Raw genomic sequence first — 27,495 nt, 5'->3', positions numbered from 1 at the left:
TGTATCCTGTCCTAATATGAACCCATTTTAAAACTCCCGCTTCACTCTGTGTTATGATTGGTTCTTACAGTTTTCTATTTATGGAAAGAACCAATTGAAAATCTACACCTAACCTGATAAGAAATGTCAATAATTCAATATTTTGGTCATAATAAATTAGTATTGCATCAGATTCAGAGAGGAAATAACATAGGAACACCCAGCCCAGAAGATCAGTTTCATACCGTATAGTAAACAGTTCAGATCAACCTTCTATTATAAAAAAGATTAAGTGACAAGTGTTTACTAAAATACTTTTGGTCTCAAGTTTTTCAAAACAGTAATAATGACTGCTATCTCTGCGATATTGAAATACGTGGAATTGAATAATCAGAATTACCCTCTGGACCAAAATACCGAGATATCAGAGAGGCCCAAAAAGAGAAGGCTGGACCACTTAACATGGGAAGAAAAAATTCAGAGGAAGTGAGTTCAAAAACATTTGCAACTTGTGTTGCTGATGTGGCAAAATTTATATGTCTATGAATTTCAACTATTCAAGTGCCTAGAATCTAGGGTCTGCTGAGTTCAGTACCATTACTTTTTTAGTCAATTGATCCAAACACTTTTGGACTAAAGCTGAATTCATTCATCAGGCTTAGGCCTTAAGTCTCATTCATTTTTCCATTTGTTACTACTAAAAATACCTTTCCTGTTAGAAATATATTATGAGTAATTATGTGTATATAATACAATATCTATGCTTGTGAATGAGTATTGTCACTGAAAATCAATATTTCAAGTGCTAATTGCCTTATTACTCACAACTTGAGACTAGTGCACGAATCCACATTTAAGGATTCTTTTCTGACAAAATTTCAAAACCTGCACTGATTCAGCTTAAGTTGAAGGCGAAGTTCAACAGATTACTTTCAATTATATGAAAAATTTTAAATGTCATACTGTTAATTATTGCACTATTGCAATATTTCAAGCAATAAGAATAATAATATTCTTTTTTGCAATAAAATCAACAAATTAACATCGTCAAGTGGTATAAATATAAGTACAAACAAATAAACTGTATTAGAGTTATAATATATTTTGTTCAAGTATATTATGACTGAAATTTTGAACTTTTTTATGTCTTCTATATTTCTAATTTCTCTGGGAAGAGGCTGGTCCATAATAAATCCTCTTTTTAAAAAACAATGAATTATGAGGTGGTATACTACATTCGTTTCAATTTCTGGTATTTATGTGCATTTCAACAGTATATGTGTCACAGTTTTTTGTTTTGATGTTTTTTTTGCAAAGGTGAAAGAAATATAGTGGAGGAACTGTTAGTATTTCCATATATTCAAAATTTTGTTTGCACAATTCTCTGTAATGTAGTTTCGGCATAGTATGAATTATTTTCTTCTGGGTTTTTAAGATATTGTGAGCATTCACAGCTGATCCCTAGAAAATTATACCGTATTGAATTATCGACTGGATGTGGGCATAGTAATAAAATTTCAGACTATCTAAGGATACTTGATCCCATAAAGATCAAATAACTCTGCATAAGGAACAGAGATTAGAATAGAGTATTTTTATATGTTTACCCCAACTAAGAGAAGTCTCCATTGTAACCCCAAATAATTTTATTTCGTTTATTAGAGGAACATATTTATTATTAGTTTTACATGTATAGATTCTTGATAACTCTGAGATCTATTAAATGATATGATTCCAGTTTTTCTTGTATTCAATTTGAGTTAATTATCTGAACACCAGTTGGACATTTTGTTTGCAATGTCTTTTAAGCTCTCCGAAGAAAGAGTACCCACTTCAGTATCAGTTTGCTGATGTGTCATCAGCAAACTGAGAGACTAGTTCCGGTCTCAGCGCACCCAGTAGATCATTGACATAAAGTTTCGAGGTAAACCCGTGCGGTACACCTTGGGAAATTAAATTCAGAAGAAACCAGTTGATTTTTTTGTGAAATGCTTACAATTTGCGAGCGTCCTGACATTTGACCAAATGAGATCCTTACTCTTTCCTCTTATTCCACATTTTTCTATCTTACCAGATAAGACATTACAATTTACCAAATCGAAAGCCTTCAAAATATTAAAGTACAAGCTACTTGTGTTCCTATTTGAACCAATGTTCTTTGTAATTTCTGTTACAGCATGGCAAATAATAAATTTTGTTGACATTCCATGTCTAAATCAATATTGTTGTGGTGGAAAAATATTATTTTTAGCAATAAAAGCTACAAGTCACTTGTAGATAACCCTTTCGCAAATCTTCAATGGGATGTTGAGGTAGATACAAGTCTATAAATATTTATTTTTTGACTTTTTTTGTACATAGAAATCACCTGTGCTACTTTCAAGTTTTCCAGGAGGATACTTGATATCAGACTCTTATCTGTGATCTACCAGGGGGTCGCATATGTAATAAGCTACTATTATCCATAGGAATGGGTGAATTGTCAGTCCATCCCACAAGCAACTTTGGTTGTAGTTTATTATTTACTTTATTACTTATTTACTTTCCAAAAAGATATTCTCCAAATTTTAAGCTACACTAGTACCTTAATTTTTTTCGGAACATGTTTTGTCAGTGAAATGGTTGTTGAAAAGGTTAGAAATTTCCTTCTGATCAGAGACGACATTATTATTTTGTTTTTCAATTGTTATTCGAGTGTTATGACATTTTCCCATTACTGAAATTTTAAAAAATGTCCAAACATCTTTTTTAAATAAGATATTTTTTCAACATTTATGAATTTACCATAATCTGACAAAAACCCTCCATATTCTTTTGCTTGCATATACTTCGTTAGTTTGTTCACATTTTGTTTCTATATACAGTGTGTCAATTTGAAAACTTCCCACCCTCAATATCTCCCTTCCAGTACATAATATGAAAAAATGGTCAGACAGGTCAACTTTATTTGCAAGGGGGACACTCTGAATGAATATTTTCAACCCTCGGGGTTCAACCCCCTAGGAGGGGTGGATGTTACCCTCAGAATTTCAAATGGAAAGGGGGGTCAAGTGGCACATCATTTTGAAGGGCATTCAATTCTCTTGCCAATGATACCTTTTTCATTAGTTTTTGATGAGCAGTTTTTGAACAATAACGTTCCAAACGAACGGTGATTAGAAGTGAATAAGAATAAATGATTAAAACTCGCCCGCACTAGATGTTTGGTATTCAGGTTGGTATTCAAAACAAATGATTGTAATGGACTATTGGAAAAGGTGAGCATCGTACTAGGTAGCATCGTTCCAACCCTTGAGTAATATTCGAATTCGTGGATGTGAGAGGAATGTAGAACTACTTAGTTAACGAAATACGCATCGAGTGCAAACAAAAAATACTAAATTGCAAAAAACAAATTTCAACCATCTTGTTACGCTTTATCTGATAATATGTTCAAAATGTTGTCCATTCTGCTCTAAACAGTAATACAGTCTGTTTTCGAACTCCTCTCGAACATTTTGGAAAACTTCACCACTAATTGACCGGCATGCTGCTGTAATTCGTCCTTTGAGGTCATCCATATCAGTGGGCTGTGTTTTATAAACGACAGATTTGAGATATCCCCAAAGAAAAAATCTAATGGAGTCAAATCCGGTGATCTCGGTGGCCACTCAATTGATCCCCTTCTGCCAATCCATCTCTCCCGGAATCGCTCGTTCAACCATTGTCGGACGGGGCGAAAATAATGAGGTGGCGCACCGTCCTGTTGGAAATGTAACAAATCTTCCTGCAACAGTAAATTACCGTGTGCATCAATTTGAGTTTCGAGCTCGTGAGTTATAAGTGGATCGATAGGTGCTTGAAGCATATCTAGGTACAGATCACCATTCAAGTTTTCTTCAAAAAATAAAGGTCCGATAATGGCATTTCCAAGAATACCAGCCCAAACATTAACTTTTTGTGGGTGTTGTGTATGTCCTTCTCGAAAATTGTGAGGGTTTTCGTCACTCCAATAGCGACAATTTTGCCTATTAACATTGCCATTCAGGAAAAATGAACATTCATCACTGAAACAGATATTGAACAGAAGATTAGGTAAAGCATTGATTCGAAGAGTCATGATTTCACAGAATTCTATTCTTCTGTCATAATCATCCTCATGGAGCTCGTGGAGAATCTGCATTTTATATGGATGAAATTTGTGCATTTTCAGTGCTTTCCTTACAGTCTCGTGTGACATTCCCGTCTGTTCTGCTACTGATCGTAAGGAGCTAGTCGGCTCTGCAGCAAATGTTCCCAACACCTCAATTTGAGCATCCTCATTCAGTACTCTGGGGTTATTCCTTTTTTTATTCTTCACCGAACCAGTTTCGGAAAACTTTGTCACCAAATCAAGCACATACCGGTGTCTTATATTAAGATTTGGATTTCTTTCATTAAAAAGAGATGCCTCCCTTCGTGCGCACTTGCCCACCTCTCCATAAATAAAAATTATTTCAATTCGGTCTTGGATAGTGTAAACCATTCTTACAATTTATACACTTTCTAAGGTATCGCTGATCAGCTCAACAAATGAAACTGAAATGATAGTACTACCAAATGGCTTGAATGCGATGAACACCTTTTTTGCTCAAAAAACGATACTTTTTATAGCAGAAGTAACAAAAAAGGGATAAGAGTTTTAAATCCGATAATAAACCCAAATGAAAGTCACCGAAATCAGATAACTAATTAATGTAAATTTTTTGAGGCTTGTCTAATTTTACCCCTGATGGAAAGTTGAAAAGCTGACCCGTCATCACAAGTTTTACTTATAAGAGAGTCAATAAATTGTATTTCTTTGCATACTAACTTGATAACCAGGCATTTTAGTATAGGCCAATTCTAATTACTTCTATTAGTTTAGAACTACATTTTCGGATACTGCTGATCGGAAAATAATAAATGAGGGCACCGTCGGCAAGCGAATTGAATGCCCTTCAAAATGATGTGCCACTTGACCCCCCTTTCCATTTGAAATTCTGAGGGTAACATCCACCCCTCCTAGGGGGTTGAACCCCGAGGGTTGAAAATATTCATTCAGAGTGTCCCCCTTGCAAATAAAGTTGACCTGTCTGACCATTTTTTCATATTATGTACTGGAAGGGAGATATTGAGGGTGGGAAGTTTTCAAATTGACACACTGTATAGTTTATAGAGGTATCTGGTTGCTAGAGTATTGTTCCATTTCGGAATTTATCCAACTTTCTCATTGAGCTAGATAGTGGAAAATATGAATCAAAGTGATGTTTGGAAGGTGTTATATTTACTGTTGTCCCCCGTGCCCAGTTTTTTTTCGCCATTTTTTTTTCTGGTGTTCTCAGTATCTGAAATCCTTGATTCCACCTGTTTAATTATCTTCCTGTTTATAAACAAGTTGATTTCCGCCGTTGCCTCTTCCTTTTTCTTTGACAGAAGTTTGACGTGAAGAATAAGGTGATCGAGAAAAAGTGCGTTTGTTTGTGCTCATTTGAACTAACAATTCAAGCTGTTCTATGGTTCTAACCCCGATGAAGGTTTATCAGAATTGTTCAAGGTTAGGTCTTTGTTTACAACTACTGCATGAAGGGTCCTCTGTCATTTTTCTGCACGTTTTTTTTAAATCATTTGCTTTAAAAATTTGAATACGCATAGTGTTGTTTTTTTTCAATATATTATTTTTATTCTCCATCCTGGTCGTTAGTTTTTTTATGAAATGAATTTAAGATTGTTACTTGCCCAGTAGGTAATTGATTGTTTCCAGTTTTCGTGTCACAGTAGATTACCATAGATTCATTAACTTGTATGAGGTCTGTTGTCTCCCTTTCCAAGGTTCTCTCACTGCAACGTTTATGGTTCAATGAATAACAGTTTATGCACATGACTACAGTACGCTCGTAAGTTCCTTTAGGTTCTTCATTTACTTTCAGAGATATATCCGTTACCTGGATGAAACACTTCAATGACTTACTTGCCACTAAAATCTGCAGCAAATTATTTTTTTTTACTAGCTGTATTTGAAATTAGACTTTGGCATCAATTCCTACGTCTATCGAGATGAAACTTTACTGAAAGAAAGTCTATGGTGATTCTGCACTACTGTTACAAAGTAATACTCAAAGAAAACAACATATCACTTTTAATTTTGGAGATTATTTAAATTCTGAAAAATAGCTCTTGGCTTTCTCAACACTGAGATCCTGTAATAGTTCTTCATGGTGCTCTCTTCCACAAAACAAGACAGTTCCAAGAACGCACCCTATAAATACTTAAAGTCAAAGTATTTGAATTGATAATTTGATATTTTATATTACACGAAATACTTTATTGATAATCGAAAAGAGGAATTGAAAATGCCTTTAATTATGTGTATTTCCTTTAGACAAAAATTGTCACTTTAGTTAGTACACACTCAAAAACAATACACTTTGCATTACCTGTGACTAAATTTTGATACTCCTATTCGGATTTTGTAGAAAAAAGCCTTAGTTTAATATGGCATTTTTTTAACAAAAAAATGTGTGGAATAAAGCATTGCCTAAACTAGGCAGTTTCAACCATGTTACTTTGAGAATTGAATATTTTGCAATGTGGTGCAGTCCATTAAAACATGGGTAAAAAATTTAAATTATTTTATGCAGTAGAAGTTTTGCATATGTACTAAAAATTGCAAATTTACCGAAATTTTTACTACACTTATGGAATATTTTTTGATTAGTTGGTTACTTTTTATCTAGATTGAACTAGTAATTGATGCAAATGTCAAATTTTGAATAGCTATAGGTAAATGAAAAAATGCCATATGATATATGATGCAAACTTTCGAGTAAAAGTGTAGAAAGTGAGTTTGTCAATTTGTCATATTCCTTGACTAGGCGTGTGTAATTTAGGAGATTATTATTTGTCATTTTGGAGAGGAACTGAAAGGATTTTATTTGACATGCAGCTCTCAAAGTAATCATGAAAAATGTACTTTCTGAAAATTTGTAATATTCACATAAAAGTAAAGCATTTTCAATAGTCATGAAAGTGTAGCCTAATGTTTCAATTTTTTCAGTGTAATTTTCATTATAATTTTCATAGAAAAGTATGTGAAATTTTTCGAAAATACATAATTATAAGTATTAAAATATTAAATAAACATCAGTAACATCAATTTCAACTTGAATCTGATTTATTTAACTCACTTCAGTTGCATCGAAGTATAAATAATTAAAAAGGAGTTTCCTGATGAGTCTCACAAATTAGTGCTCATCATTCAAAGAATATATCCACATATGTGCACATTTATCCTATTTTCTCTTGTTCATCCCTAGTTCTGCATGCTAATGCCACCTTGTAACTTCCAATACTTATTCTATCATCAATATTGAAAGCAAAATATTAATTTTTATTAGATCAGAACAAGGTCAATATTACAGGTTCGAACTTCTGTTGTCCATAAAGTTCCTGATAGATTTGAAATTTGTGGAAGAAAATATGTATTAGAACCAGCTTCAAATCGAATCAAATATACTTTATTGTCCAAAGTATAAACTCGTTGATAAAGCTAATCATGTATAAATTAGTTTCACTATAATAACTATACATTATACATATACATTGGTTTAATGTATGTGTCATACTGAAATATGGTTACGATTTTTAGTGCACAGCTAAAACAATTATAGATAAATAAATGAATATGCATATATAAACGCACATAAATACCACACACATACATATTTATATACATCCTAATTGAACGAATCAACATAAGCAGTGCATGAACAGGGAATAATTTTATCTCAGAATTCCATCCATATCTTTATCAAAGTACTCTTGAACACTATAAAACACCTGGTCAATGAGAACTTGCTTTACAGATTTCCTGAACTGATAAGGTGATTGGATATCTTTAAGAATGGTCGGTAGATGGTTATATATTTTAGCTGCATTATAGATCAATGAGTTTTTAATCAAATTTGATGATGGAATAGGCAGTCTTAATTTGTCACTTTGGCGAGTGAAACCAATAACAATATCGTAAGATGATTTGTTCTTATGTACTAGGCACATGTAGTATGAATAAAGAAGAAAGTGTTAGTAATTGTTGCTCCTTGAACAAGGGTCTACAAGACTCTCAAGGCCCAACTTTGCACAGATATCGGATGGCACGCTTTTGGAGAATGAAGACTGTATTGAAGTGTTGTTAGTTGCAGGTGCCCCAGAATGATATGCCATATCTTAGATGCGATTCAACCACAGCGTGGTACACAATTTTTGCAGTTACAATACCCAATTCATTTGACACCGTTCGTAAAGCATAACATCCCGAAGCTATTTTTTTGCTCAGCAAATTAATATGGTTATTGAAATTGAGGTTGCTGTCCAGATTGATTCCAAGAAATTTATTTAGTTTTTTGTTTGATATAATATCATTACCCATCGGAATGCCTGACATGTTGCAATTGAATGATATCAGATTGGTTTTTTCTATATTGAAGAATAGCAGATTGGAGTTGCACCACTCTCTCACTTGTGCTATTTTGTTTTGAAGATCATTTTCATTAGTGGCATGCCACAGGATGGTTGTATCATCTGCAAAAATTGTGAACGTTCCCTCAGAATCAATATAAGCTAGATCATTAAAATAAAACAATAACAATACTGGCCCCAGTACCGAGCCTTGGGGTACTCCGTGTCTAACAGAGACAATATCTGACAGTGTGTCAGTTCTCACAACTTGGGTTCGTTGACTCGGATATGATTTCATCCAGTTAAGGCTTTGATTTCTGAAACCATAGTGTTGGAGTTTGCGTAGATCCAGATACAGGAACACCATCCTTTACAGCTTCACAAAAACCAAGCCACTAGTCGTGGATAGTGACTTCAAAATTTGCATTACCAGATACCATGTCAATGTGGCAAGTCCAATACCTATAAAATCAGGAAGTGTATAGCCCAACACTCAAGCGAGAAGAAACGAGCGAATGGGGAATGGCAGAGCATATATATACTAACCATATATTCATTTCCTTTCACCTCACTCCAACAACTTTTTGGACAATGGAAGTTTGAATTTGTAACGTTCACCAAAAAACATAGTCGACTATATTCAAACATATCAGACCAAGATGTTTATGTAAAATTTGTTTTCTGAAAGGGAAGGTCATTTCTTCACTTAAAACCTAGAGTATAGTAATTTTATATTGCCACACTGCAGAAATGAAGTTTTTTTTTTGTTTTCAGAAAATTAAAAAATCGAGTTGCAGCTCAAACATCTCGTGACCGAAAAAAGGCCAAAATGGACCAAATGGAAAATGCACTTCAACAGTTATTTTCTAAAAATGAAAGTCTCATCGCAGAATGTGAAAATCTGAAATTGGCCAACCAACGACTCTCTCAAGAGAATTTGGATCTTTACAATCGTCTGCAATCACCTTGCCCGATATGTGCAAACTCTCAGAATCGATCTGTTGAGTGTGAGGCCCTTAATGGTCCCACAGAGTCCCTCCTTCTACAGAAAGGAAGAGTCACACACTCAGCAGCAGTTCTGAAGGAGGTTCGCCAAATGTCACAGCCTGGTAAGAATAATTTTAATGAATAGAAATTTGAAAATACATAAAACTTGCAATAAAACTTCAAAATAATCAATGCTGAAATATTAATAATAAAACATGAAATGGAGATAACCACGTGACGAATAATTTTCCAGATCTTGATTAGTGGTTTTTTATTTCGTTAAAATTTCTGTTACACATTTTTATAGCAATAGGTGCATGATTATAATTTTTTTTTTATGGAAATAGGGATCAGCTCTTTATGTCCAGGACAGATGGCGATATTGGATGTTAAAGATTTAATACACGTCTTATACCATATGAGTGAGATGGCTAAAAAGGCTCAAAGTAGCTCCAATTTTTAAAAACAACTATAATGCATCTCATAAATTTCATAAACTACACCTCACGATTTGATCTCCACAAACTTTATTTTAAAAATATATCACATGATCGTATGCGTTTATATGTATATTTAGTATCAGCATTGCACCCGTGCGGAACCAGGGAGGGTCGCTAGTAAAGTTTAAGAAGAAGGAAATGAAAGTAAGGCCCAAACTTGATGTTCACATGGACAATTCATACTGACACATGTGTAATAAAGCAGATGATAAAAGTGTGATTCGACTTCAACTAATATTTTTTTGAAGAGATTGATTCATTTGTTACTTTTAATTTCACTGGGAAGTTGATTATAATCTAAGACCCCTCTGTGGAATAAAAAATTAATTTTACTTGCATATAATTTCATGATTCCTCCAGTATAAACAATGAATTGGTTGAAATACGTGAAAAGGTTTCTAGTTACTATTTTGATAATAAAAATCATGGAAAAATGTAACAACTTATTTTTCACGAATAGCCAATCATTACCCATAAGCAGGTGTATCTGTTCCATTTTAGCAATACATTTATGTATGCCCCTATTCTACAATTTTTGAAGTGCACATAAACAAATAGCAATTAAGCTTTCAAAGCATTAATTATCCTAAATCCAAGTCTAAGATATTTGTATTCTATCAATTCAATGGAGAATGTTCCTCCTGATGAAAATCAAGTAGTTTTCATGAAAGAGCTCTAAAACAACGCATTTTAAACTTATCATTTCAACCTTCTTCTTTAAAAAATTATTTAAATACTTAAAAAAGAGGAAAGAAATAATGCATTCAACATTTAAAGGGATACTTTTCTATTTCACCATTTGGCAACATCGGTTATAGCTAATAAAGGACAATGAATCTGTTACCTGTATGAGACAAACAAAGATGACATATTTCAGAGGCGTGCTGTTCTGTTTACTTATGTTCCGAGTTCCGAGACATTCTGTGAGATATGTGGTATTTAACTATAATTTATATTTTGCCTTAATTGTTGATTCATAAAGATAATTTTCCTTTTTTAAAGTAGAATATCTAGGTATGTATAAATTATTTAAACTTGATATAGGCGCTGTTGCCAATATGTGAATTAGAAACAAATCCCTTTAAAAATCAAAACCCAACATTTGAAACATCAATTTGAATACTTTTCGAAGTGAATTTGAAAAACTCATGAATTAAACTCAACTTTATTTTGTTCAAACTTGCATTTGCTGTAATAACCCAAATTGAGGAACATTCCCCATTGTTTCACCATATCCTTACTGTTAGTGCAAAATGTCGTATGTAAAAGTTAATTACTTTACAGGAGAGCATAAAAACTGATTATTTCCCTATGATTTATTAGAATGATTTATTATTATATTTCTATCTGCTGTTTCCATAGCAACTAATGTATAATGTTACTTTTAAAACATTAAATTGATGAATAAGATAATTACAGTAACATATGATTTGTTTTCAGATTTAAATTGGAACTTAATTTGACATACGACTTTTTGCATATCAACATAGGACTCTTTGCAATTAATGTTTGAGCCTAAATTTACCATACAACCTTTTGCATTTAGGCACATATCTTTCCGCGCTTGATTTGTAACATTATTATCAAACCAAGGACAATTTAAAACCATATTTAAACATCCAAATAAACTGATTAAAAATAATATTAGGCTTCTAAAATTCATAAACAACTTTCATTAAAAATTTTGTACAAAGAAAGTGAAAAATTATACAATTGTTTTAATAAATATTGAAAAAGATTATCATTTAAGTTTCGACGTATTTTCAGCTTACATATCAGAAACGTTAGAGTTGGAGTCGTTTCAGATTTCAACTTTCATGTTTCTGATGAGAAAGTTAGAAATGATTTGAAACTATTAAATCATAAATCTTCAAAATGATCAGATTCATTGGGTAATAATGTGAAGGCACATTGTTTCTGAGCAATTGCTGTGACGGAGATTATCATAAAAGAATGATAATATTCTTTAAGGCAAGTTTTCAGGTCTTGGAAGTCCTTAAACTTTCGTACAACACGTGTAAGTGAGTAAGTTGTCCATCAAAGTTATATTCTACATACGACTTTTTACAGTAAAAAAAATCTGCTGCACAACATACGACTTTTTTACATTTAACCATAACTTATAATAGATCAGCTGATGACATACAATATTTTTGTAGCAGTTGCAGACTGCAAAATGTCACCTTTAGCACAAATAAAATGAAAATAGATAGTTTTTACATACGACCTTTTGCACTAACAGTAACGATATATTTCAATTATTAGCAGAACTTTAATAAACTTAAAAATTCAAACAGTCTAATGAATGACCAACTGGATTTGAATAGAACACCATTATTGAACTTGTTTTCTTAGAAAAACTGAAAAAGAATTAGTATTATTATTGTGGAAGTGAGGTAATATGCTTCGGTTTAGATAATTTGTGTAGTAGAAAGAAGCAACTTGAGTTTTCAAATCACTGTTGATAAAACGTCTGTGTTAGCGAAAGATGTGATATATTTTTCAAATAAAGTTTGTGGAGATCAAATCAACAGGTCTAGTTTATGAAATTACTATAGATCTTCATCAAGTAACGGCCGAATTAATCAGAAAAAAAATTCATCCATAGATAAACAGTGCTGGTACAGTTTGAAAAAATCATTTTCAGAATAATGAAAATTTAATTTAAGATACATATGTCTTTTTTTGTTACTTGAAAACTCTCACAGCCTCACTACTAACCCCAAAAAAATAATACCGTAGCATGCCTGAGCATTAAAATTTTAAAAATAGAGGGTTCTGGGTATTGCAATTAAATATAGTTTTCAAATTTCAATATCTCATCAATGAAAATTCCGAGGGATTTAGTGTATATAACAAATGGTAACCTTTGTTGGTAATCTCTCAGTGTAATCAGAAATTTTGAATGATTGATTTACTTTTGAAAAACTGCAATAGTTTCCTCGAGGTTGAGTACTAGTCAAGAATTTGTAAACCAGTTCCTCACATTATTCATTGTTTCGTTGGAAAGATTCATAAGATCTGGAAAGGAACTAGCGTGAATAGAATTGTACTATCATCTGCTAAGTTGATTATATTTTATTTGTCAGTAAGCATAGCCAAATTACTGACGAATATTATACAAATAAGCGGTCTCAGTACACTACCCTGTGGAACACCAAGAGTACTCATTTTCTATGAGTGATTTCTTTCTCGGGGGTATGACTTGAAACCACTTTAGGGGATAACTTTGACGCCATAGTGTTCTAGTTTCATAACAAGTATATCAAAGTTTATACAGTCAAATACCTTGATAATTAAAAAGTACATATAAACCCTAATTGCACTGTTGAACAAATATTTTTTTCTTGATTAGCATTGCGGAAGATCGTACAGTGTTACCTTCTATACCAGACCTTTTTGATGAACTTGATGCAGATGTCGACCTCAACTCGTTGGAACAACTTACCCAGAGTTTATTACAAGATATCGCCAGAGACCTGCAAGCAAGTTCTCAGAAAACAGATAATCAGGTAAGTGTATGCATTGATGTATTATTTCTGAAGAAGTATTGTGGATTGGGTTTCTTGGGTGACATTATATTTTGTGCTCTCTCATATTCTCACCAATACAGTCAAATATTTTTTTAGTTTCATCATCCTCTACTTAGTTTTCATTGGGACCTTTTAAAAATAAATCTGATAATTTTGTGGACCTGCTAGAAGCAGTTCTTTGGGTTACTTATGATTTGTAGATATGATTTTTACCTATGTTATTAGACTTGTACTGTTATAACTGGTTACATCTGGAACCATAGTTGTGGATTTTTTGCAGAAAAACCCTAATAACAATCTTAAATTGTTCACTTTTGAAAAAATGGTTTGCGATTTGTTTTTTCCAGCTTCTTCAACTCCTGACTTGAAAATTCTACCCTTGCAATGTATTTTCATACTTTATAACATTTTCAAGGTTCACAAAAATAATACTAAGGCCTCAATTTTATAGACTGGATCTATCAGCTCAAAATTCACTCAACTTACATTTATACAATAAAATACCAACAGACATTACCAGTCTTATAGCCGTTTTAAGACTAGAGTGAAGCATTCACTATTCAGGCACTGTTTCTACTCCATCGACGAATATTTGAATTTAGATGTAATCAACGTGTATAATTACAACTATCGTACAATTATTGTTATTCTTGTGTGTCAGTTTAACTTGTCACTATTGTACATTTGTAGGTAATGTGGTGTTATAAACTTATTATTATTATTCAGTAAATGATCAGTAATAAATATATTCCTTCATATGCAGAGCAGCACTGATAAGTTTATTTTATGTGATAACAATTAGTTTGAGAATCAACTCCTAACCATCTACTAACCAATATAAGCACACAATCTTTCAGGGCCGGGGTCATGATTAAAAAGAATTAAATCCAGGCTGGTAAGCCATGGTCGAAAGAACCTGAAATACAAACGTTTCGTCTGCTACTGGGACAGACAATCGAAGCCTGAATGACTGTCAGTTGTTGCTGAGAAATATAACCTTCGCCCTCGCAGTACCACTGACGATGCCTGCCGCAGTAGCAGACGAAACTTTTGGTACTACAAGTTCTATTTGACCACGGCCTAAAAGCCCTGGTTTTTTCAGTAAATCTAATTTGAAATTTTCTTCAGCAACAGACTTACAATATACATGTAAAAGTAAGTTTTCTAAGAAACTTTAATCATACAGGGTGTAACTAAATAAGTGTAAAACATTTAAGGAGGTGATTCTTCATCGAAAAAAAGAAAGGATCTTTCAAATAAAGAAATTTCATTCAATTCAATTCAATTCTTTATTTATCCATTCGAGCAAATACAGCTATAGGACAAGTCAAAAAACATATAGACATACAACAAAGTACAGTGAGTAAAATGATAAAATGAAATAATGTACATGCATAACAAGGATTGCAGACAAAATACAATTAACATAGGATAGTGAAATAATACATGTTTACAGGTTGTTCTTTAAAAAAAAATTAATTCATAATAATCTTCTAGGGAGTAGGAACACAGATCAATTAGTATCTTTTTCACTTCAATAAGAAATTTCCGGTTTGAAAAGGATCTATATCTTTGTGGAAGTCGATTATAGAGTCTTAAGCCAAGTACAGTAGGTGAATTTAAGCTAATATTTAAGCGTCTGAAGGGAACGAAATATTTGCCTTTCTGTCTAGTATCATAATTGTGTAGTTCATCTACAAGCATATGGTCGTTGTAATGTATCGAAATATCATCCTGTTTACGAACAATCGCTATTAATCAATATGCCATAGCGCAACCCGGTCTGCCAGATTCCTAGGCACCTGCGCGTACCGAAAGGGCTGGAGGTTGTGGTTAAGATATCACCATCGAATACCGTCAGTTTTTGTGAATACGATTTGATGATACGTTTATTTATTTTTTCAACAATATATCCTTTGCTAAATGATAAGTTGTATCATTTGTGGAAATTCAGAAACATTACAGTCGTCACAAGCTTTGTGTATATTCTTCAAAAGTTCTAAAATGAAAATACCACTAACCGTTAAAATACTCATGTTTTTGAAAAGGTCACGACAACTATGGTTAAATGAGACTCTAGCAATACATCTAATAATACGCTTTTGAGCCAGAAAAACATTTTGTGCATATGCTGATCCACCCCAGACTGCAATACCATAGTTAATTCTTGATTGAACTTCTGCAAAATAGAATGAACGGAGATGATTCAAATTCAATGTATATCTAAGATTTCTGATTTGGTAACATTTTGAGTTCAGTGTAGACAGTAAGTTCGAAATGATAAGTCTTCGTCCAAAAAAATTCCAAGAAATTTAACACTTTCAGTACTATAAATGCATGTGTTATTAATGTTTATATTTAATGGCGGTACGTTTTTGTTTTGATGAGTATGAAAAGTTACACAATTTGTTTTGTTTGTATTAAAAAGAAGAGACATATCAGAAGACCAGACTGAAAAGTTGAGCATTGTGGTGTTAATTTTTGTTTTCAGAATTCCAGAGTTTTCTCCTGTAAAAAGTAGCGTTGAGTCATCTGCATACATTGTAGTGAATGCATCAGTATTGGCCCCAGACTGGAGCCTTGAGGTACCCCAATGACCGAGATGTTTTACCACAATGAGAGATTTTTACAATTTGTTTCCGTCCTTTCAGATACGAGCTAAACCAGTCATGAATTTCACCTCTTGTACCAAATTTATATAACTTATAAAGCAGAGTTTCGTGTTGAACAAAATCAAAAGCTCGAATTAAATCACAAAATATTCCTGTTGTATTTTCACCCTTCTCAATAGCTATTAATACTTTCTCATAGAAGGAGATAACTGCTGTTGTTGTAGAATATTGGCTACGAAAACCATGATGATTATCCATAATAACTTTTTCCTCTCTAAAAACGATACTAGTTGATTTAGAACCACATATTCAGTTACTTTTGATATTACTGATGGAATAGTGATTGGTCTATAATTAGATATGTCAGATGGATTACCTTTCTTTAAAATTGGAGCATCCCTTGTTAAGATACAGCCCCTTAAAGGGGTTACATAAAATTTGTATAACAGTTTTTTCACAAGCACTAAAAAAGTTACAATATTGAAATTAACCTGACGTTTTGTACTACCAAAAAACACTTGGCCAGAAATTTATTTGGTTTACCCCATGGTTGTAAGGGACGGAGAACGCAACCCCTAAAATTTATTTCCAATGTAACTTTTTGTATTATTTTTTGTTTACCATTTAAAAATGTATTTCCGATAGCCTGTTTCATTCTAAACAAAAAAATGTCTCTTGGGTTTTTTGCCCAAAATAAACCAGTTCGCAGCAAAAAATTATTTTACGAACAAATACAGAGATACATCGTCATAAATGCGAACTGGATTTATTGTTATTTTGTAGTTAGTACCTGCATTAAACAATTAAAGGGTAATAAACAAAACTAATTTATTAATAACAAATCACACATGTAGAAATCATAGTAAATGTTCAATATGTCTACCTTCAGACATTACGCATGCGTCTAGACGTCGGCGCATTGAGCCACGTATTCGCTCAAATATTCCTGGAGTCTCTCTAATTACCCTGCACGCATCGATGATGCGGTTTCTTGAGTCCTCTACATCGCGAACAGGAGTACGATAAACCAAATGCTGTAAATGGCCTCAAATAGAGAAATTGAGAGGATTGAGGTCCGAGGATTGAGGTCCGAGGATCGAGCGAGCCAGTTCTGTGGTCCTCCTCGACCTATCCACTGATTTGCATATGTTTCAGTTAAATGTTGACGTGCTACTTGACTAAAATGGGCGGGATCCCCATCATGCATAAAAAACATATCCCTTCTGACGCCCCAAGGAACTTCCTCCAGCAGTACTGAATGCACTTCTCTTAAAAATTGAACATATGCCTCACCATTTAATCGAGGAGGTAGAAAATGAGGCCCAATTAAATCATCCCCAATAACTCCGAGCCACACGTTCAGAGAAAAGTGTTCTTGATGGTTAGTTTCGACAATAGCGTGTGGGTTTTCATCATCCCATATGTGGTAATTATGAAAATTAATAATCTTGTCCCGAGAAAAACTTCATTTGTCTGTGAATTCTATCTTCTTCAGAAAGTCACAATTTCTTCTAATCATTTTCAGCATCCAATTGCAAAATTCAAGACGGTTCGGAAAGTCTCGCGCTAACAGTGCCTGTACTCTTTGCAGATGGTAAGGGTATAAGAGTTGTTCCTTTAAAATTCAAAATACCGTCATATGATCAATATTTAGCTGGAAAGCAATCTTTCTAGTACTGGTAGCAGGTTGTTCTTCAATCAAATTAAGTACTGCTTCCTCAAGCTGTGGTGTTCGTACTTCTCGATGGCGACCACAATCCTGCGTTCTTTTGTCGAATGGACCATATTCTCGTAATCGTTGATGAAGTCGAGCAACTATTCTATGTGAAGGATGCTGCCGTTGAGGATACATTTCAGCATATCTTCTAGAAGCTTTTAACCCATTCCCCTGCGACAGACCGTAAACGTAATGCATATCAGCCATTTCCTCATTTGTGTATGCCATTTCAATAACAAGTGAATTATTAAAGTAACAAATTAAGAACAGAACAACAACACACAATTAGTATTAATTCAATTTCGAAAATTCACAAACTGACAGCGTCATACCAATTTAATTGTCACTTTCGCTAATAGCTACCTAGAGATAGATAGATTAGTTTCGAATTTTCGCATTTATGATGATGTATCTCTGTAGTTGTTCCTAAAATAATTTTTTGCTGCGGACTGGTTTATTTTGAGCAAAAAACCCAAGAGACATTTTTTGTTTAGAATGAAACAGGCTATTGGAAATAAATTTTCAAATGGTGAACAAATAATAAGACAAAAAGTTACATTGGAAATAAATTTTAGGGGTTGCGTTTTCCACCCCTTACAACCTTGGGGTGAACCAAATAAATTACTGGCTGAGTGTCTTTTTGGTATTACAAAACGTCAGGTTAATTTCAGTATTGTAACTTTTTTAGTGCTTGTGAAAAAAGCTGTTATATAAATTTTTTATACCCCCTCTAAGGGGCTGTAAGGGGCTGTATCTCAACAAGGAATGCTCCAATGAAATTTCTTTATATTAAAGATCCTATCTTTTTTTCGATGAGGAATCACCTCCTCAAATGTTTTACACTTATTTAGTTACACCCTGTATTTCATTATTCTGGCATAACTGAATAGGCCTGTAAAATATATTTTTACACGATATATCTGTAATATATATTTTTACATGTTAATTAAAAATAGTTAGAAAGACATAATTGACATACCTATAATTATTGAAATTTGTTAAAAATTTAAACTCTCTGTAATACTCCGAGTCAGAACCCTTGGAATTTTTAGTGAAATTATATAAAATACAAAAGTGTCATCATGCTTTAGTCATCTAGTGGTCTACAAAAAACTCACTTGAATTTATTGTTTTTCCTGTAAAACACTCTCATCACCTTAAATAAAAATTTAAGTAAGAAGCTTTGCATTCACAAAGGTCAATATGTTTATTTACTTATTTTTTTTTTTTATCAAATCAATACCTACTTATTAGTTATAAGATTTTCTTGCCATCTTTTTCCCTTTCAACTGTTCAAATATTTTTTATTATTGAATTATATTCCATCTGAATTTTCTGTTACTATAATTTTACAGTACCCATAAAATCTTAACATTGATGGTTCATACATTTTTTCAGTATAGTATAGGTTGAGACTACTTCATTTCATGTATTGAAAACATGTTTTTCCTCAAAGTGAATTCAATAGGTTCATTTGACGCCAAAAGATCCAAATTTGACTCATCAAGTAACTTCATTTAAGATTTATTGAAACGGTAGCTTTTGTGTATTTTCACAATAAAAATTTTCATTTCAGAATATATAACAAGATAACAGGGTTCTCTTCAAATATTCATTGAATAGTTTCCCTTTAGTGGAAAAAATCATGCGGTAGCAGACACTCTAAAATGACAATATATAATAGTATGATATATAATGTTTGAAACATCTGCAAGTTTAGTCAATAACATGTTTTATTTCCTGTTTTTAGATACATTCATGAGTTACTTTTGCATTACTTGCAAACCTTTTGTATATTAAGGTGAAGCACTTTCATTTTTATTCTGTCATGTCATTCGAACAATTTTCGTCATGCAAGTCACAAGCCTATTCAATTATTATGAGTATTTATAACTCCATAGAAGAACACAATGCACTATGCAGTAAAAAACGCAGAGTAAAACATCTTTCAAATATGAACGATCATTGCATATTTGCAAATACAAAGCCCATGTGAGTTATAAGCTTCTACGGCATAGAAGCTTATATTTTCATGTACCGTAAAATTTTTAGTACTTACCCTGACCACCAACGGGCGATTCTAGTACGATGTCTCTATTTAATGTGATTACCAACAGAACTGGGTACCAGTCGCTGACAAACCAGTCTTTTTAATTTGATTTTGGCATACATCTCGACTTCAACATGTTCTGGCCGACTGGTTGTCAACATTTGCTAGCTACCCAATTCTCTTGATACTTACATTAAATACTATGGAGGGTAGGGGTAAGGAGAACTGTCTCATATGGGAGGAAGCTTGAAAAAGTGTCCCAACTTTCAGCAGTAAATGACAGTTCAAAAATCCTCCAGAATGGCGCTAGCATAGCTACAGGGTATGATATGAATTAAGCAGTTGTTAACTGATTGAGTCAGGAAATTCCACATATTTAATGACTAGAGTAGTTAGTGATAGTGTAATATACGAAGTTATTAGGGGTCACTGTATAATAATCTGAATTTTATCTCGGTGGTAAAAAACTTGTTGTATTTTTGATCCAAGTCATTTGAAAAGCCACTAGAAACAATTTTTCAAAACATTCATTTAATTTTGAAGGCAAAAGTACATCTTGGTCTTTTGTGCGCTCTTTTTATGAGCAAGACATAGGACAATTTCATAGATTCGCACCAAATCTTACCAAATCACATATCAATCCAAACAATTTTGAAAAAATGAAAGTGAGTCTAGCAACACAAGTTCTAAGCCGTACAGTTGCCAGTGGAATGAATGCATTCGTGGCAATGAACTTACTTCCTGCTTCTTCTTTTGATACAATACACGTAATAGAGACATTCAATAACCTTTTTGATTTGTTGAATTCGTGTTCTTTACGACATTCCTATAAATACAAAAACGTTTTAGAAGGTTTGAAATTCCAATTAGATTTTTTTGAAGAGGCTCTAACGTTTTTGAAAAATCTTGAAATTTTCAATTCAGATGACAAAAATGTTACGAATCGAGTCAGATTTAGAAAATGTTGGATTATTTCTATGAATAGTGTAATTAAAATATGAGATGAGCTTTCCAAATCAAATTATAAATATTTAAAAACGAGACGACTCAATTCATATTGTCTTGAAAATGTTTTTGGTGCTGTAAGACAACAATGCGGAAATAATATTAATCCGACCCCCATATAATTTCAAAGGGCATTCCGGAAGTTGTTTTGCCAAAATTATTTTCATTCCAATTATATGAATTGTAAGAATGATTCAGATGATTTATTAATCAGTATACAATCCACAAACGTAAATGATATATTTATATCAGATGAGAATCACTTTTCTCCAGCCTTTGCCCTTCCGGATTAAGATTATAAAAATGAAGATGTATGAACTCAGAATTCATTCATTTACGTTTGTGGATACATTTAAAAAAAATCTCTTCAAGTTCATACATGTTATGTGTGTCACACTTTCAGCACGAAGTGCAGGACTTTGGATGTAAATCGTCTGTTAAGCTTTTACTACGGAAAAAAACATGTTTGGAAATTTGCGCTCACCACCACATGAATTCATTAATTTTATATATCAGTTGGAATGTTTATTTAATAATCGATTTACAGAAATTTCTACTGGGGGAGCAGTTTCGAATGTATTATTCAACCTAATGAAGGATGTAGATTTTCTTCATCCTTGTGAAAATTTTCCAAAAATGTACATAATTGAGCTATTCATAAGAATGAAAATTTTTATAGTATCAAATATACTAATAGAGATATTAATAATACCCAAGGTAAAACTGTAAAAAAGAAACTTAAGATTCTGTCACATTTTCAAATTAAGAGGTTTTGGTAAAATATCTTGTTTCATTATTTTTTCATTCGGAACCTTACTTAATTACAACCCTCAGATTGTATTGATGTTGTTAATGAAAGTTTAAGTTAAGATTACATAAAATAACAAAAGTCACTTCTATTCATTTCATCCTTAGTGGACTTATTTATTTCAGAGGATATAAAATGATTATATAATATAAGCATTACTCTATTATCATAACTTTATTTTAATTTTCTATTTAATGAATTGGATTTACAAAATGAAGTGATTTAATTTATTTCTTGAAAGCCAATTCATCATAAATAATAATAAATTGGCCACATAGTTGAATATTCTCTATTATTACTGCGAAAGTTGTTCAATTAGCAATATAAAAATTGAATGGAGTAAGATTCCCTTCACACTATAATTTTATATTTCACAGTGAGCCCACGTACTATACTAGAACGTAAGAGTATGTATTTTTATTAGTGTATATCGCTGAGAGGTCATTTTTCTCAGTGAACCAGGTTGTTTATCACTCAAAATCTTCGGTTCGGAGTTGGGACACCGAACATCAAAGGATTCGACGTTAATGTCGCTTCTCTGTGGTAGGTATTCTCGGGTACTGCCATCGCCCTCTGGTGGTCCCCTTATTTAGCACATTTTAACGGACACTTTCACACAGAGACGGTTTTCTTTACCTCTACCCTCAATATTTAATAGTAACATCGTACTGCCATCGCCCTCTGGTGGTCCAGATAAGTACTAAAACTATTGGTACACGAAAATGATATTTCTGAGCTTCTATGGGCTTTGTATTCTTTGGTAAGGGATCAAATTTTCATTTCAACTCAATCAAAGTCAAAAACCTCAACTTTGAGAAATAATATTACTTGAGATTTTTCATCTACTGATGATGCCAACTTCAAAAGGACTGAAAAAGTTTTTTCAAGTGCGGTGGATGGGAAAAGTGATTTCATAGAAATATTTTTCTGTACCATTCATTTGACATGATGATGAGAAAGCAAAACATAAAAATGAGAAAGAATACTTTCCATGTTTTTTACCACTTTTATTTGTAACTAACGTTACTGCAGTTTCGCAATTTAAGAACGTTTTCAAACTTATACAATGAAGTTATTGTATTAGTCTGAATAAATAAGAGAAATGATACTTTGTTTCTTGACCACTTTCATTTGTAACTAACTTTACTGCAGTTTCGTCCGATAAGGACGACAATGAACTTATTGTATTAGTTTGAAAATATCCTAATAGGAAGAAACTGCAGTAACGTTAGTTACAAATAAAAGTGGTAAAAAACAGAAAGTAATACTTCTCATTTTTCATAATGATCTCCTACCATGTAGTAACAGCTACATCCATCAATTTGTAGAAAACAAAACCTTCAACTGAATAACCATACTCATATATCTCATTGCCTTGAATACCATAGAGCATACAGGGAAGCTTTTGGTACTTATTAATGTACCATCAAAGTAAAATTAATGGTAATACATTTCCCAATAACTCATTTATGTGGTAGAATATTTCAGTTCTGGCGGAGAACTGTTACTTGAAGTGGTTATAGTACATGTTACGGAACATAAAACGGGCCAGACCCCAAGTTTTGAAGGTCTTCATCGTCCGTAATGACGTCTTCAAAATGGCGGCCGTAAAAGGATGCCGGATCGTTATGAATTGACTATAATGACCAAATGTCTGAACCGAATTTTCAAGCCCTACATCTGTAACTTATTTGAAGAACCTGATACGAGTTGATGTGGTATTCGATATTCATCTACGACGAATCCGAGAAATTTCTATGAGTTTCTGCGAGTAGATAACAACAAAGCCTAGTCATTTAGTTCTTGTCGGCACAGCTTACCAGTGAAACGAAGGAAAGATGGTCGTGTGCACACTTGAAGAAAAAGTTATTTCATCGGTTGCAGAGTTTGATATATGTGAAATATATTCCTCCTGAAGAAGCAGATTTCAGCATTCTCTTCCACGTGAAACATGGTCACGAATACATCAACATAAGTACTGTGGATTCAGATGTCGTCGTGGTGGCTGTATCAGTCTTTAAACAAATAATAGCTGTAAAAAACCTTGGATTGATTTTGGTTCAGGGAAACACCAAAGAATGATTCCTACACATGTTCTGTGTTCTCAACTCTCTCCAGAGATCTGAAAGAATCTTCCCATTTTCCATTCAATTACAGGATGTGATACAGTGAATTTCATTAGTTCGGACTTCCATTGTCTAATATGATATAAAATGTTTTGAAATTCCAGAAAGAATTAATGAAACTAAAATGAATAGCTGAAAATGACAATTATATTGAGGAAAAAAACCCTGAAATGAAATTACTATAAAATACAAGCAACAATTGAGAATTGAACCTACATATAATTTCAGGGTTTTTTTGCTCAATATATTTGTTATTTTCAGCTATCCATTTCAATTTTATTGATTCTGTCAGGGATTTCAAATTATTTTATATCATATTAGACAATAGAAGTCCGAATTAGTGAAATTCACCTTGAAACATTGTCGACCACCTTCAAACAAACATGTGATACAGCCACAGCATTCCATGGAGTTGGAAATAAAAGAACTTGGAAGGTGTGGATGGCCTTCCCTAATGTTAAAGCAAATTTTGCACTATTAATGGTTGACAGAAATCCAGATGATGATCAATATGTTATGCTGACCAATATGTTATGCTAACAATGCAAATATTTGTTGTCTTTCTCTACGACATAACATCACACCTTAACGGCGTTAATGAATGTAGAAGTGTTCTTTTTATCAATAAGAACAGAGCCATTGGGAACATCCCGCCTACCGAGAATGCACTATGTCAGTATGTGAAGCGAGCTTCTCTGCAAGCTTCGATTTGGATGCATTGTTTAGAGACTTAAAGCCTCCACCACCTGAAAGCAATGGCGTTGGAAAAATCTGAAGACAGTTATTTACCAGAGTGGTCAACCATTCCTGAGGCCTCAAAAAGTTGTGAAGAACTGTACTCATGAAGGTGCTCTTCGTGCATCTGTGTAACAAAAGAACTACTTTGTACCCGTTATGCTTACGTCAGGGCCAATGTTCTCGAAATGGTGTGTAACAAAGATTTCGTTACATTCCCGTACTGCAATTTTAGAGGTGGAAGTTGGAAAAACTTATTACCTATATTTACAACTCATCTGACAAAAGTAGTTACATTTTAAACAATCGTATTATTTTGTGGAAAGGATAAACATTTGTTTAATAAAAGTGTTTTTTTGTAATGTAAATACTGTTATTTTATTCGCATAGTCATAGTTTTTTCAAGAGTCAGTAGAGTTCTTTGGAATAGTTATTTTAAATTCTTTAAATGGCCACCATTTTGAAACAGCTTGATCGAGTTTGACCATTCATGATCTGGATCGAGACTGAACTGAACCATTGCACAGGCGGTTCCCCCATCACTCAGCCGTGCGGCGGCCTACACTTTTCTAGCTCTGATACCTGAACCGAATAGCGCATGGAAGGGGTAGCCCATTGAGCTGAGTAACTGCTAACACTACCTATTCTCAAAAAAAAAGTACCTCTAAAATTTTTTAAACGGCTTAATTGAGTACGACCATTGACGAGCTGGACCCAGATATTGTCCCAAGTACCAGTGTGCCGAATGGCATTAAAATCGGTTTAGGCATTTGGTCATTATAACCAATTCATGACGGTCCAGTACCCTACGGCCGCCATCTTGATGATGTCATTACGAAGGCCGAGATCCTTAAAACTTGGGGTCAGGGCCGTTTCACATTCACGGTCTTATATATTATCACTAACCCAAATGCCATGTTCTCCGCTAGAACTGAAATATTTTACTCCATCCCCACTAATAAAACTGTTCCTGAGTTGTAAAATGTTGATGTAATGTCACAATATATAAAAAATCACTCCAGAAAAAAATGTTGATATTTTTTATTTTTCTAGAGCAAAACAGAAAGACAAGCATTATTTGATATAATTAGTCTTTGACAGGCTTTTTTACTAGTTCTTTATACCAAATAGTATAAAATTTAATACCAGAAGATTCAATTTTTCTGATAAAATATAATGTCACTAAACTGATTTCACAATACTTTTAGTACAGTATTTTTTATTCAGTTAGATGTTTAACTCTTAATATTGTTCAAAGAGAATAAGTGATATGTATAGATAAATAACATAGAAAAAAGGAATAATTTTATTATTTTTTGGGAAAGAAAGTTTTTGGCTTTCTACTACTCCATCTTGATACAAAAAAAGGGATGAGGGAATCTTCCAAAGAAAGGAAGGAAGTAATCAATTTGAAAATAAGTAACCCCATACATGGATGTGTAGATCATGCAAAGAAGTAACTTTCAGACACAAACTGGAAGAAAGCCCTCCCGAAACAGCTACTTTCATATAAACATTGAATTACACAAAAGAAAAAAATTCTTTCGAAACAAATACTTCTATATGAACACTGAATTATACAGAAGATACTTTTCTTATTTCAAACATTCGTTGTGGAATAAAAATCAGATATCATTCACATGAGTTCTACTTTGAATGAATGGTAATAAATTGCACTTACATGGAACACTGTCACCCTCACTGGTATACATCGATGTTTCGCCTTAAGACACTTGCCCTAAGGCTCTTCAGTACCAAATTGGATAACATTATAGAAAATACACACACTTCATTCATGAATTACGATTTTTAATGTCACGGAATAAGCTTGATCTGCTTATGTCATTCATGTCATCTGCTTATGACATTCATTCACCTATTTGATTTAATCCCAGCCAAGAGGAATCTTATTTGAATTGAAGTGGTTATATTTTTAGGGGTTATTAATTTTTGGAAAAGAAAGTTTTTGGCTTTCTACTACTGCATCTTGATACAACAAAAAAGGAATGAGGGAATCTTCCAAAGAAAGGAAGTAATCAATTTGAAAATAAGTAACTCTATACATGGATGTGTAGATCATGCAAAGAAGTAACTTTCAGACACAAACTGAAAGAAAGTCCTCCTGAAACAGCTACTTTCATATAAACATTGAATTACACGAAAGAAAAAAATTCTTTCGAAACAAATACTTCTATATGAACACTGAATTATACAGAAGATACTTTTCTCTACTCAGTTTGTATTTCAAACATTCGTTGTGGTAGTAGAAAGCCAAAAACTTTCTTTCCCAAAAATTAATCACTCCTAAAAATATAACCCCTTCAATTCAATTTTACTATATAATGTGAGGGTAATTTAATATTCATCAACTTAAATCACTTAACCATTTTGCAATATTTATAACACAAAATAATTTTTCACAAAACAATACTGTCTTATACAGGAGTTTATGGTGAACAAGGGGATATATGTTTTACTCTGCAACTAATAAAAGCATGTTAATCTGTTATTAGTTTTCCTTTTTTTTTCTTTTTCAAAAATACATGTCAGTGTTCTCAGGAAAAGTCATATTTTTCCAAGAAGCTTAAGAGTTTCTGGATCGACTATTTTGAAGATGAAGTATTTCTTACGAAGGTTTTTTTCTGTGAACACAAATAGCTTTTGTGGAGTTGAACTTACCAAAATTTGAAATATCAAAATCTTTATGAAACTATCTTTTCAGGAACCACAAAATACTGAACCCAGTGCATGTCAAGTGGTGGGGAAGGCACCAAAAGAATTGGAACCCAGTAGATGTGAAATTTTAAGCGAGAAGAAATCGTTGGAAAATGATATCTCGGAATATCTTCTGCTTCACCACAACTATGCTGCAAAACCCCCAAAAAGCACAAGAAAATCCAAATTAACTAGCACAAAAAATAAATTGAAACCTATTCGGCCCAAAAACATTTTGAATACAAGTAAATCATTGGTTGAAGGGCTCGCTCCA

The 27,495-nt window shown here is 33.0% G+C and overlaps 1 protein-coding gene across 2 annotated transcripts; it reads left to right on the top strand.

Annotated features, from left to right (window-relative positions):
- The first annotated feature begins 170 nt into the window (after positions 1-170).
- Positions 171-27,448, top strand: Xbp1 (X box binding protein 1). Of its 2 annotated transcripts, none has more exons than XM_023165004.2 (4): positions 171-465; positions 9,208-9,542; positions 13,276-13,432; positions 27,229-27,448. In XM_023165004.2, the coding sequence occupies exons 1-4, from the start codon at positions 326-328 to the stop codon at positions 27,311-27,313; spliced, it is 717 nt and encodes a 238-aa protein (XP_023020772.2). In that variant the 5' UTR covers positions 171-325; the 3' UTR covers positions 27,314-27,448. The 2 variants fall into 2 exon arrangements, with proteins under 2 accessions (XP_023020772.2, XP_023020774.1); XM_023165006.2 differs by lacking the exon at positions 171-465 and adding an exon at positions 5,704-5,873.
- Positions 27,449-27,495: the final 47 nt, after the last annotated feature.

The sequence above is a fragment of the Leptinotarsa decemlineata genome, unplaced genomic scaffold, assembly GCF_025532065.1.
Source record: "Leptinotarsa decemlineata unplaced genomic scaffold, Ldec_3_MD MMD2_P_RNA_scaffold_7, whole genome shotgun sequence".
Lineage (NCBI taxonomy): Eukaryota > Metazoa > Arthropoda > Insecta > Coleoptera > Chrysomelidae > Leptinotarsa > Leptinotarsa decemlineata.
This window is presented reverse-complemented; position numbering and strand designations above follow the sequence as displayed.